We start from the raw sequence: 13,999 nt of genomic DNA, 5'->3' as shown, positions 1-13,999 counted from the left end.
GGGAAACTTAGGGATCTCTGCTAGAAACAAACCTAGTGACATGTTTTAACCCCAGCCAGCAACTAAGCTCCACACAGCCGCTTTGTCACCACCCCACAGTGTGATGGGGAGAGAATTGGAAGGGTGAAAGTGTGAAAACTCGTGGGTTGAGGTAAAGACAGTTTAACAGGTAAAGCAAAAGCCAGGTGCGCAAGCAAAGCAAAACAAGGAATTAATTCACTACTTCCCATCGGCAGGCAGGGGTTCAGCCACCTTCAGGAAAGCAGGGCTCCATCACGCGTAACGGTAACTTGGGAAGACAAACACCATAACTCCGAACGTTCCCCCCCTTCCTTCTTCTTCCCCCAGGTTTATATGCTGAGCATGACGTCATATGGTATGGAATAGCCCTTTGGTCAGTTGGGGTCAGCTGTCCCAGCTGTGACCCCTCCCAGCTTCTTGTGCACGTCCTTGCTGGCAGAGCATGGGAAACTGAGAAGTCCTTGACTTAGTATAAGCACTGCTCAGCAACAACTAAAACATCAGTGTGTTATCACATTGTTCTCATACTAAATCCAAAACACAGCACTATCCCAGCTACTAGGAGGAAAATTAACTCCATCCCAGCTGAAACCAAGACACCTAGTTAACTAGAGGTTGCTGAAAAACAACAGGACCCAGAACACAAATACTTGTTCTTATTACAGCTGAACCTAACTTGCACTTTACATTCACTTTACATTGCACTTTTTTACATGCATTTTTTTATTCAGTAGTTGAAAAATTGGAGTGGGGATTGGGGGGATCCCTCCAAGGTAAGAAAGCATCTGTGTTTGTATGGCTGCCTTTGTAAATACCTTTTTCTGTAGATATCTGTTGTACGTGGATTTAGATATAGATACATTCATAAATATAATTACGGGTATAGACATTTGGTTAACTTGAAAGCTCCAAAGTGTCGTTTGTCACATTTATGGTAGGAACTTTAACTGCGTTAAATACTTATTCTTTTCCAAAGTGACTTTTTTCTTTTCCCTTTACAAAAAAAATCAAAATGTACTTCATGAAACTATTGTATATGAAGCACTTATTAGCCGTAATTAAATGGACAATATGAATTTACTACGTCTTTAGGACTCTGGCTTGTTCTGGTTTAGAGCAAGATGATTAATGCAAATACATATTACTTGAGATAACCATTTAGCAGCTAATTTAGCCAAATTTATTACAGCAGTTAGAGGTTTTTCATTTTAGCAGACGGAGACAAGGACATGACAAAAGCAGAAGGTGTATATGAATGCACACTGCCCTCTAGTGCACAAAGCTTTATGGGATTAGTGAGAAATGCAGAAGAGAGTAAGTGCTCCAGTAACAATAGTACCCAGATTTTGAACAGTTAGGTTTTCTTTAAAACCATGCTGCTCCCTTCCACTGAAAGATTTGCATTTCATCCCCTTCTTCTGACACTGAAGCATCAGATACAAACCAAATCCATTTCAACTTGGCAATATTTTGGCTGAAGTATTACTTTAAACATCTGTATTTTTAAGCCTTCTTGCTGTGAGCATTTAATAACACCGTTTCACGTTACTGATTGCTTTTACTTGTTTCTCTGTTTCCTAGCATATTTCAAACATCGGAGAGAGCTGTCACTCTTTGGCTCTAACCAAGCCATTCTGTGCCTCCCTTAGGCCTCTTTCTCAGTCTGTTGGTGGATTTACTTTGCTCTGCTAGAAAGCAAATTCTCCCAAGGCTTTCCCCCCACTGACCAGTGGAAATTTCGTTCATCTGAGAACTGTAAATTCTGTTTGACAAGATCAAAGAAACAGATGTATAAGTTCAGTGGTTGATATTGCCTGCAATAAGGAGAAATGATCAAAGCAGCAGGGGTAGAGTATCTTCCCAAACCTTTCAAATATCCAGAATCTCAAAGAGGTCTACCTAGGAGCTATGAATAAATCACAGACAAATTTGCCTCTTTTTTTTCCTTTTCTTTTTTTACAGTTTGCCATTGAGTGCATTGAAAATGTCCACACAGCAATAAGTATTCTGTGAACCAAAGAGATTTGTAGTTCTTTTTACTCTTCTCCTTCCACTAGAGTTTCCAAAAACAGATTAAAATTATACTTTAAAAACTTGTAAAACATACAGCTAGTTATAATGAACTTTAGATCCTGTTTGTCATCTCACTGTCATGCTTCATTAAAACGAAAGGAATCCAAGTATCTTCTGCTCATACTTGTGGCATGTTGGACAATGAAGATCATTTTACCACAGTTCTAACATGCACTATATCTTGCTTCTGTTTTGTTTGTATTTTTTTGACAGTGCTGAATAAGGGTCAATGTGTAACAAAGTATTACCGCTGGATGCAGAAGAACGGAGGTTATATCTGGATACAGTCTAGTGCAACCATAGCTGTCAATGCCAAGAACGCAAGTGAGAAGAATATCATCTGGGTCAATTACCTTCTTAGGTAGGTCTTCCAGTCACTTCTCTCACTTGAACTGCTGTCTCTGTTGCTTGTCTCTGTTGGTGAGAGTTTTAGGGAAAAAACAATTGCCTACTGGAGGAAGTTAAGGAGAAGAACTTTTCATATGGTCCACCTCAAAAACAGTGCCATTTAGTTATATTTATTGACATCTGTCATGTCTCAGTACACTGGCATATTCTTGAATTATTATGCTGCCTTAGTCTTCAAATAAACCCTCCACCATTTTATTGCATGCCTCCACTGCCCTGAGATCTACTCAACCTGAGCTCAAAGATAAAAATGATCCACATCAACTTTCAGTAGTTGTGTTATAAAATCTAGTGTGAAGTGTTGGGCACTGGTTTATTTGGTTATTGAAAATGCATGGAAGCAAACTTCTGGAATGCTACAAAAAGGTCTCTCTGAAAGGTGTTTACCAGTTCACTCCAGAGAAGGGAATTTTCTCAGGAGAAAAACCTTGAACTAACATTTTGCTCCTGTAACCAGCAGACAGTATTCACACTGAAAAATGCAAAATAAGATTTAAAAATAAAAGTAGCAATTAAAACTATTTTAAATAAAAATAGTACTAATATCTTGAATTGAAGACTCTTCCCTGAAAAATTCTGTTTTACCAAAGCCCAAGTATTTTTAAAGGACTGCTTTCTGAGCTCAAGGGAAGACCAACAGTCACTGAGAGACAGTGAATTATAAACCTGACCTTTCTGTCTGAAAATACCTTTCAACGCATTCTGTTTTGTGAAAATGTTCAATAAGATTGGGGGATTTTCTGTTTCATTTCAGAGCAGAACAAACAAACAAATAAAACTTGAAACCTTGAGATTGTCATGAAATGCAATTGTCATTTTGTGGCCTGTTCTCCTTTTAAGTTGCTTGTCATGGTTTGTTACATTCCCTTTGATGCCATGAGAGTTCAAAGTGATGTCTAGGGGTTAGATTGTGACTTATTATGCCAAGTCCAGCAAGCCCTGAAGAGACTGTGCCTGCCTAAACTTGCATGTTGAAATACTTTTGATTCCCCTTTCGGGGAAGAGGAGGAAGCAACCTCTGGCAGGAGAGCATTGGGGGATACTGTGGGAAACCTTCAACAACAGTGGAGTGTTCATTGGGGCTTGCATGTTTCTGTCCTGCTATGATTGAGCATGGGCATTTCTGAATATATCCTTATCCGGCTACTTTTTTGTCTCTTTTTGCAAGAGTGAGGCAGATGCAGCATTTCAAGAGGTCAGCTTAAGCCTGGCAATTCTGAACTGGAAGTACAGCTTCACTGCCCTAGTCCTAACAGGGCTTCAAAATGCCCAGAAATGTGCTCTTATTCTAGCTGGAAAAGTGGTCCATAAGAATTACGAACGGTTGCCTCTGTCCCCTTTGCTGCTTTCCAGACAATAGGTGAACCTAGTCCACAAACGTTCCACAAAATTATTTTCTCTACCAACAGAATATACGTAACAAGAAAAGAAAAGCAGTGTCGTTTTCCCCAAGTCTCCTCCCAGAACTTGATTATTCTGCTGCATTCCCTTCACTGGTCTGTTAGAGAAAGGTTAACTTCTATACTGAATTTGTATTTTTAATTTAGTTTTCTCCTAATACTGGAAAGATCCAAATGTCCAAATAATGTTTTAATGACAGATCAAGGCATAATTAGGTCTACTCTTAGCAGGAGTACTGGTCTGTATACATTTCCATGCATTAGAAAGTATGATTCAGCTGTCTGTAAAAGGATAGACTAATTATAGTGACAGGGAGGATTAATGTTGTTCTTGTTCTAGCAACTTGTTATTCACAGTGTGAAAGCCCTCAAACATTTTTTGTTTGGAGGGGGCAAATTTAGGGACTGCCTTGGGATGCAAGCGAATAAAGTCACTTTGTCAGGACAAAACCATAAAGATGATAATTGTAAGAATGGCATTTCAATGTGAACTGTGTGAACTCTGAATTTTCACAGTACACTGTAATAGGCTGAATATGGGCGCACTGTCATTGTGATAGTGTGTCAGTCACCCCCAGTGCTGCCTCATATTGTTCTACGCAGGACTGCGGATTTTCTGCTCTATCACCGGGCTGGAATTTGAACTGCATAGAAATGCTCACCTATTCAAAAATGATTAAAGACTTTGTTTATTTTCAACATTCCTATACCACTTATGTCTAGCTGTGTCTGTTCCCCTGCCTTTGCACAGATCTGGGAAAGGAACACATTTTAAAAGGTACAAACCAAGAAAAAGCATAGGGTTTGTTTTTTTCATTTTCTCTGGTAGTGTAGCTTTTTTACATTGCAGTCATGTTCATTGCTAACAAGTCACAGGTGAGCACCACATGAGCAGATGAAGATATGATTATAATGGGTGTGTTGACAGTTCTTTATCCCTAACATATGCATCTTAACATGCACATGTGCATCTGTCATATAGTTAGAGTGGTTGCTTTTGGTTTCTTGGTGATGTGAATGCATGTGTGAAGTGCTTAAAAATATATAACCTTTTTTTTTTATCTATTTTTTGGCCAAATTCTTTTGAGCAGTGGTCATTTTCTCTAGCCCTAACCAAGCACCTTCTTACTAACTTTATGTATGGTCTGCTTGATTTAAAATGTGGAAAACAGGAACGTTGAGAAAACCAGGTATTGAAAGGGCTCTGGCAAGGTTGATAGGGAACATTGTTACAGAGATAACTCTAATAGACATTGCCGGTGGTAGAGAAACAGATTGGAAAAGTTAAAACACCTCTCTGTACTTCCAGGCCCAGTAATGGGATCGAAATCGAGATATTTTGTTGTTGGATGATTACACAGTGTAGCTTTACTGCTAGATATCACACAAGCCATGGTGTCCCACTTCAGTAAGAATGCTTTGATAGCTTTAAAACTTCACTAGAATCAAACGAGTTTTAGTACCTGGTCAATATAAGTATTTGACAGCGGTATTAAAATAAACCTTCATAAAATCCCTGCTGTGAAGCTCTGAGCAGCCGAAAATGTATGTTTCCATGTTTGCTCTTCTATTCTTCCTATTTATGTTCTTTGTTCCTGAACTTTGGTAAGAAAAGAGGGAAAAACCATGAAACTGCAAATTGTGTTTATATTTGCTGTCTCCTCTTCAGTAACCCAGAGTACAAGGACACTCCAATGGATATTGCACAACTTCCTCATCTGCCAGAGAAAACCTCAGAATCCTCGGAGACCTCTGACTCTGAATCGGACTCAAAGGACAACTCAGGTAACACACATGGTGTGCCTTTACACCTACAAAATGTTCATGTCATGAGAGCCACGTGGTTGGCTTTCCAGTTGCTTTTACTTCTCAAGGATTGTTCCATTATAAGAAAACAAAAATCCTGTAAAATTAAATTGAAAAACACTAGCAAAATCTTTTAATGACCTCATCATTTCCACAGTATCTCCATTTCCTCAGTATTTCTCTGCACTCTGTGCATGTATCCTTGCCTACATGGCACTGAACTAAATATTTGATTTCCCAGCTAAGCTTCATGAACAGGTATTGTGCCTTGTGCAGAGGACCTGGGATTGTAACTGTTGAATACAATTCTAGTTCTTATCTTTCCAGAGTAGGCATATTTTCTGAAGATAAGTCTCTACTGTCAATCTTTATGACACTTTTTCCTGTACAAATACATTTTTGAAGAGTCTCGCTAGGGGGCAGTGAAGATTGCAAAATTTGAGAGTTTTCTTGGGTTAAAAGAATTGTATTTTATTAGAAGATACGGGTTCAAGCACTTGTTTCTAAGCTCTGTAAGTCTGGGACTTCAGCTGTTTTTTAAAAGCTAAATGTACTTGTCAAACTCAATGTGTAAATTAGTCCTACGGATGATCCAGTGTTCACATGTTCCCCATTAGTTTCAAAAGTGGTTACCTAGGCACAGGTACAGATCATCTGGCTTTGAAAGGAGCATGGTTTCCTGTGGCCCAAGAACTAAGGATGTTACTGTGCTGTAGTATACGGTATATATATCTGAGTCTTCTCTCGTGTCTATGATAACAACCAAAAAAAATCTGGAGAAAATGGATCACAGTGACATAAATCAAGCAAAAGCAAGAAGAGGATCAGGCCTTAATGTTATATTATATGATATGGCTGTTCTCTTTCATCTTTTGCTTTTATTTGTTCTCCTTTGACAGCTTGGTTTGATGGTTTAAGTCAACATTAGGCACACATGCAGGCTTGTTGCCCACTATCACTGGGAATCTCTTCACCCATTCCTGGTGCTTTCTTTATGCTGTCTTGTTCCTAAATAGCCAAATAACACACATGTGGAGAACAGTTTGCATTTCCCATGTGCACTGTAAGTTTCTCCACGTGAGAAGTGCGTGTGCATTCGTGACTCCTAAGGCTGATGCAGAGCAAGAGAGCATTCTTCAAAGGTGCACAGATGTGTACATCTCAGAAGGAAATATCTGGGAGTCTTGGAAGACAGCAGAGGCAGGGGGTTGTTTCTTACAAAAGAATTAAATAGAATGCCAAAGGACGTGAAATCAGAACAGCATCTTGGATGAAAGCAACAAGTTCAGTTCAAACTCTGAAAATCCCGGGCAATTTTGTGTAGCTTTAGACTACCTCACCCTAAGCCCACTCTTGACCAGCTAGAAACCATAGCCTTAAAAGAAAGCGTCTTAAAAAAAAGAAAAAGAATTGTAGGAGAAATTTAGCCCTAGGTGGAACAAAAAGCTGGATGAAATTTAGGGGTTTGTGGCTATTACTTTGCTTCTGTGGGTTTTATTTTTCAAAAGGAAGGATCTCTCTGCTGCTGGTGACTCAAGCAAAAATCCCACTAAGTGGCTTGTGAAGTGCGTTGCCCTGAATCCTCAGGCAGCTTCCCTGTCAAGCCCACCTTCTCCAGCACTTCTGGGAAACTTTGGTATTGACATGGCTCCGGGAGTAACCAATCTTTAGAGTAAAACTGGCCCTTCCCCTCTGCCCCTAAAACGAGTCTATTGAAAAGGGTAGTATTTGGCTCTGATAGGTGAAAAAACATCTTTTATGTCCCAACAAAAGATTTCTGGCTGGTCTGTAAAAGACGGGGTTTCCTGAAGCCTTTTATGACCCTTTCAAACATAGTATGATAATGGAGAGTATTCATTCTCAAAGCTGCTTTGGCTGTCTGAGTCCAGTGGGCTAGGGTGTTTGTCTCATCCGTATTAGAATTAGGTAAAAGTCTAAAACACAACTAAATGAATTCAGGAAAGAAGAGCAACAGCTTCTCAGTGCTGTAGCTGGGCTATTTTCAATGGCCCTTAGATGGTTTGGATCAATCAAGAATTTAATTCAGTGCCTGAATTTTTTTTCTGCTTTTTTTTATTTGTTGCCCTTCAGGGGAGTATGAGAAGACAGTCTAGCAATGTAACAAAATTGTTATGACTGGTTTATTCATTCAGATTTATACATGTATGACCTGCTTCTTCTCTCGCACGGGAGGAAATCAGCAGTAATTCCACTGAAGTCAGAGACACTATGCCACTTCAAAAGTGGCAACGGTGAGAGGAAAATGAGATGAGAGGACTAGAATCTTCATTAGTAAATAGTGCTACACCTGGATGCCTGCCCACTGTAGGAGAACACAGATGTGAAATAACAATCACCAGAACATAACGGTCATAATGGGATTGTTCACTGACTCCTCTTTGGATGACACAGCTACAATGCCGTTGTGCTCACAGTCGTCAAAATGATTCTTGTCCAGCAAGCAGATGAAAAGGCCCCCCTCAATCAAGGTGCAGGCCATATAGCATAGGCTTTTAGTGCATTAACAATCCTGAGTCAGAGAGATTCATGGTGATCAAAACTCTCCCAACACAACGTTGCAAAAAAATTGTGGCTCTACAAAAGAGAACGCCTTTTGCCAAAAAAGTTTACAGCAATCAAATCTCATTGGTAGGTAGAAATCTGGACTTGGGGTATAATATTATGTTCCTGTTGCTAATGGTTTGTTTCACTTTCCTTTTGCTCCAGAGGACAATGAGAATTCAAAGTCAGATGAGAAAGGAAACCAGTCAGAAAACAGTGAAGACCCTGAATCCGACAGGAAAAAGTCAGGAAATCAGTCAGATAATGAAATGAACTGTAATGATGATGGGAACAGCTCCAGCAACCAGGACAGCAGGGACAGTGATGACAGCTTTGAAAACTCTGACTTCGAGAATCAAAAGGCCCCCGAGGACAGTTTTGGCACTCTTGGCTCTATGCAGATCAAGGTGGAGCGCTATGTTGAGAGTGAGTCAGACTTGCGGTTGCAGAACTGTGAATCACTGACCTCGGACAGTGCCAAGGACTCAGACAGTGCAGGGGAAGTAAATGCCCAGTCTTCCAGCAAACATCAAAAGAGGAAGAAGAGGAGAAAAAAGCAAAAGGGAGGCAGCATGACCCGGAGAAGGCTGTCAAGCACCTCAAGTCCAAATGGACTTGACTCAGCTTTGGTGGACCAGCCCCAGCTGCTCTCGTCACCAAACAGTGCCTCAGTGCTCAAAATTAAAACAGAAATCTCAGAACCTATCAATTTTGATAATGATAGCAGTATTTGGAATTACCCACCCAACAGGGAAATCTCAAGGAATGAATCACCCTACAGTATGACCAAGCCCCCCAGCTCCGAGCACTTCCCTTCCCCCCAAGCCAGCAGTAGTTTACATGTCTCCATTCCAGACTCCGTTCTCACCCCGCCAGGGACTGAAAATACTGCCAGCCGTAAAACTCAGTTCAGCACCTCATCCAACTCGGCCTTGGCTCCTGTGTCCTCTGACCCTTTGTCACCCCCACTTTCAGCATCTCCACGGGACAAACATCCAGGAGGTCCCACAACTTCCAACTCTTTGTTGTACACTGGGGATCTGGAAGCCCTTCAGAGGTTACAAGCAGGCAATGTGGTGCTTCCTTTGGTTCACAGGGTAACAGGAACCCTTGCTGCGACCAGCACTGCTGCTCAGAGGGTCTACACCACTGGCACTATTCGGTATGCTCCAGCTGAAGTTACTTTAGCCATGCAGGGCAACCTCCTCCCCAACACCCATGCTGTTAACTTTGTTGATGTTAACAGCCCCAGCTTTGGGCTGGATCCTAAAACACCGATGGAAATGCTCTACCACCACGTTCACCGACTCAATATGTCGGGACCGTTTGGAAGTGCTGTGAGCGGGGCCAGTCTGACCCAAATGCCTGCAGGGAATGTGTTCACAACTGCCGAAGGACTTTTTTCCACTCTTCCATTTCCTGTGTACAGCAATGGCATTCACACTACACAGACTCTGGAACGGAAAGAGGATTGAAATATGACCACATACTGTGTTCAGTGTTATACTCTGAGGCATAGACTATGTTTTAATTTAGACCTTTAATTCTAGCACTTTGAATTTGAGCAGGTCAGCTTATTCTCTCAATATGATGGTCCCCATTTCATTCCCTTTCTCTTTAACTTGACTTATTCTTTAATGTAAAGATATTTTTTTATTTTTGCCTTCAGAGAGTCGAAGTACCAGTTGCCTGCCATTTTGTCTTCTTCTAAGATGTGTGTTTTTTCCTTTGCATCTTTATTAAGATGCCTTTAATATGTGTATGCCTCTGCCATAGAATACTCAGTGTTGTGGTAAAGAGATTTTAAAGTGACAACCATTGGTTTTACTTCAAAATGATCTTGATATGATCAAGATTAAAAGAGACAAGCATAAACAATGTGCCCTGTTTGACTAAGTCAAATGAAAGGGGGTTTTTGTTCCTAATTCCTTTAAAAATAGGGGATAGTATTTTAGAATTTTATGCAGAGTTTAATTCTCTTTTTATGGTTAAGATTTTCTTACTTGCACATAAAATAATTTGGGTTCTTAAAAAGTTAATTTCTGGCCTGTGACTAGAATGTTAAAAAGTTGGACTAAATGTTAATTACTGAAACTTTAACTTAATTTCTAAAACCATGGTGCTATCATTTATTAATCTGTAATGTCTTCATACAATATGCAGCTTGTGGGCTGGGTTTTTTGGAAAGAATGTGTTCCGTACTGGTTTATAGTCGGGTGCTGCAGTCTCCTTGGTTAGTTAAGACAAAAGCCCTCATTAACATTTGCTGCAGGACTTAAAATTTTTTACCTCCAAACTAACAAGCATAGCCTCACATCAAATTTAAATGGGTCAGGAAGCCTTTTTCAAAAAGTGCTTAAAAACAAAAAACTCAATTTAATTGACGCGAGGAGCAGTTTCTTAGGTGCATATTGTTTTGCTTTATTTTTTTCTCAGTGTAACTGAGGCTAATTTTACAACGTCAAATAACACTTCGGAGTAAAAAAAAACAGAAGAACTATTTAACATGTTTTGTTTTGTTTTTCATTTAATATTATAGAGGGAAGGTTGTAAATTTCCTTTTGTTCTTTGATTTGGGTATTTTTTGTTGTTTTTTCCTTATTTCTAGTGTTGAAACCAATATGTTTTAAAACTAAAGAATGGGTTAATAAGCTTGAAATAGATAACTACAACTGAAAACTGCACATTAAGTAAAAGAAAAGAAATCTCCTATTTTGTCTTTGTTGCCAGAAATCACAGTGTAGTGTCAAACACTCCAAATGACTGTCAAATATAAATTCTTCTTCCACTCCATCTTTGGCAGCTGTTTGTTAAGGCATCTAATAACAGATGTGAGAACTGTAATGTGTACAATGTGTAAGTGTCCTTGGCTGTCAGTCCCATTGCAGTTTCAATGTGTGTTACTATATGCAGTATATACTAAGCTAATGTAGTTGTTTTGTCCTTTGTCTTCTCTGTGCTTTATCTCTAGTCCGGAGTGGTAAAGTCCCATTCCTGCAGTCCTAGTGAACCAGTGATTCTTGGGGGTTAGTGGTTTTTGTGTGGTGGCCTTCCTCTGTAATGTCACCTTATGCTGCTTCCACTGTCTGTATACCTTTTAATTTCTGCTGTTGCTTTGCTGTTGTGTATTCTCAAACCTCTCTCTCCCCCTTCCTCTCTCCCCTCCTCTCCACGCCTCTCCTCTCTCTTTCTCTCGCTCTCTCGTTCTCTCTTCTTCACTCTCAGAGATAAAAGACTCTTAACTAGCTCAAGGTTAATGGAGCCATTTTTCCCACAGAGGAATTCTGGGTATGACTTACTCTTCCAGTGTACCCCACAATGCGCTACAGAGTAATGCTCAGATATATTAAGCAAATTGATGCCATATAGCCTCAGTTGTTAACATTCCCAGAGTCCCTTGTGCTCGAACTGTAAGCAGAGGGTGCATTTCTTTGGTTTTCTCCCAGGTAGGCTGGCGGAGTAATACGTAGAGCAATTACCAGTGAGATAGGAAATGCTTTCAAAGGTCAACCAGCATTGTTTAAAAAGGAAACTGAGCTTAGAATTGTCATATATATTTGCTTACGTGTGCAATGCTAATATATTAACTCAGCTGTCCTTTGAATTTTTGATTCGAGTCGAGTCAATTCCTGCGGTAGCTTTGAATTTGAGAAGTAGGTCCAAGCCACGGCGGAGTAATAGCGAAAAAGGAATTGGACGCCACAAATTTAATTAATGAGCTTTTAAAGGCTCCATTGGAAGGATTTAAGTAGGTCTAAAAAAGGCGAGATTGGGAAAGTCAAAGTTTAATTTTGGAAGCTCTACTCTAGCTATGGAACAATCAAAGGAGTGCACCTATCAGCTACAAAGAACAGCTAGACAGCTGTTGTTGTTTTGTTTTTTTTTTTTTATAAATGTTTCTGTGTTGTGTCAAAATGATTTCTGGTGATTTAAACTAACAGATAATCACAGCTGCTGTCTAAATCCATAGTGTTTAAAATTACAAAATGAAAAAAAAAACTTCATTACCTGTGAAGACTGTGTCTGTGTTTTTAACTATTTCTTGTACAAATATATGAAATCTTTTATGAGGAGACTGGTGCCAAGTAGCTGAATAATGGGGAAAGGGATTCTGTTCGTATAAATCTTAGCAGTGTTACCAACTCTACAATATAAAAAAAATTAAAATGTTAAAAAGTGACAGCTATGGTACATTTATTTTGTGTTAAGCTAACCGAATCTAACTTCTTGAGTGCCTGGCTTATTTGAAACATTTTTTTCATTGATCATTGATAATGCTGCAAATCAGAAATGTACATACTTCATTTACAACAGGGTTCTTTTTATACTTTTGTAGATTCTCATACATGTCATACATGGTTGTCTTTATGTAACTTAATTTTTTTTCATCCTGCAGGTGCCATTTTCATAATAAACTTCTCTTGGATTTGTTACTATCTGGCATCATTTCTTTTACATATAACCATCCTGACTAATGAATGCTGGTAGTATTTGTTTGAGCAGGTATTTTTTAATTGTTTTTTTTAAAAAAAAAAAACAAAACAAAAAAAACAAAAAAAAACAAAAAACAAGAAAAAATAACCAAAAATCAAAGAAGATAAAGCTAGATTTTATTAACACTTGTGAAATGAAGAAAAGAAGCTGTCAAGATGTAGGTTAAGAATGCTAATCCAAATACTACAACAAACTTGCCACCATCCTAAATTCTCAGCTACCCCAACTCATTGTCATATTGAGCATTTTTATGCACATTATCAAAGCTGAATAATGGACCTGCAACATTAACCACTACAGAAAGTGTACATTTTTTCTTGATTAATGCACACTGGAAGAGGTCAGCTTTTGTACATTAATCATTTAAAATGCACTTTATATTTTCATTTTTGTACTCTACAATGTTACAGTGAAACTCTTCAGTCACATTATATCCTACCTAGACTGCTGATGCTTTTAAATGCGTACTCTCTTTCCCCAGACTGGCAACATGTAAGTTGTTGGTGTCGTGTGGCTAGACTTTCTGCCTGACAAACTGAGGACAGAAACATTTACCAGCATAGAAAAGACAAGGCAAAAAGCCTTGACCTCACAACTGAAGGGAGAAAAAATACCTCAAGTACAGATATCCACACACAGTGGTTGACCCTAAAAAGGGAACAGCCATCGGCAATTACGCCTGCATAAGTTCTGAAAAAAGGCCCAGAGCAAGTGTGTTTGGTCTCTGCTGTGGAAAAGCAGGGAGAAGCTATGCTACAGGAGATGCCGCCCCAGGTACCCATCGCTCTGTGCCGACTCCGACGGTGGCTGCTGCACACACGAGGAGGGGCTGGGTTGTGGCAGGTTGGGGAGCAGGAGCCTTCTCACCCACCGCTCACGCGGTCTCTGCATTTCTCTTTCATTCATTGGCTTTATTTACAGTGCCTCCCCCACCTGTGCCAAAGATTTCCAGATTTTGCCATATTTTATTTTGTTATTGCTGAGTATGCAATCTCTAAGAACTCAAATTTTGGGCATGTAAAATCAAGACAGTGTCACCCATAGCCAAAATCTGTAAGCAACTTTGAGTGCCCAAATCTTTTCTCCTCTGTATGTCCACTTAGAAATTAAAAATATTGGGCTAGTCATTCTGGATCAGATTTTGGTTGCCTTATTAATGCTGAGTAAAACTGTTTAATCAGTTGCACAGTTTTCAGCACATCTTTTTACAGCAAAAGATACACTCAGCTGAAGTA

The 13,999-nt window shown here is 39.5% G+C and overlaps 1 protein-coding gene across 6 annotated transcripts in view; it reads left to right on the top strand.

The window, feature by feature from the left end:
• Positions 1-13,227, top strand: part of NPAS3 (neuronal PAS domain protein 3) — a 623,692-nt gene extending 610,465 nt beyond the window's left edge. For 4 of the 6 annotated variants that reach the window (XM_075151693.1, XM_075151692.1, XM_075151691.1 and 1 more), the window contains 3 exons: positions 2,308-2,455; positions 5,572-5,699; positions 8,436-13,227. In XM_075151693.1, the coding sequence (XP_075007794.1) occupies positions 2,308-2,455; positions 5,572-5,699; positions 8,436-9,745 (1,586 nt within the window). In that variant the 3' untranslated portion in view covers positions 9,746-13,227. The remainder of the gene's footprint in view (positions 1-2,307; positions 2,456-5,571; positions 5,700-8,435) is intronic. The other 2 variants (XM_075151690.1, XM_075151687.1) reach the window with 1 other exon arrangement.
• Positions 13,228-13,999: the final 772 nt, after the last annotated feature.

This window comes from Calonectris borealis, chromosome 5, assembly GCF_964195595.1.
Source record: "Calonectris borealis chromosome 5, bCalBor7.hap1.2, whole genome shotgun sequence".
Lineage (NCBI taxonomy): Eukaryota > Metazoa > Chordata > Aves > Procellariiformes > Procellariidae > Calonectris > Calonectris borealis.
This window is presented reverse-complemented; position numbering and strand designations above follow the sequence as displayed.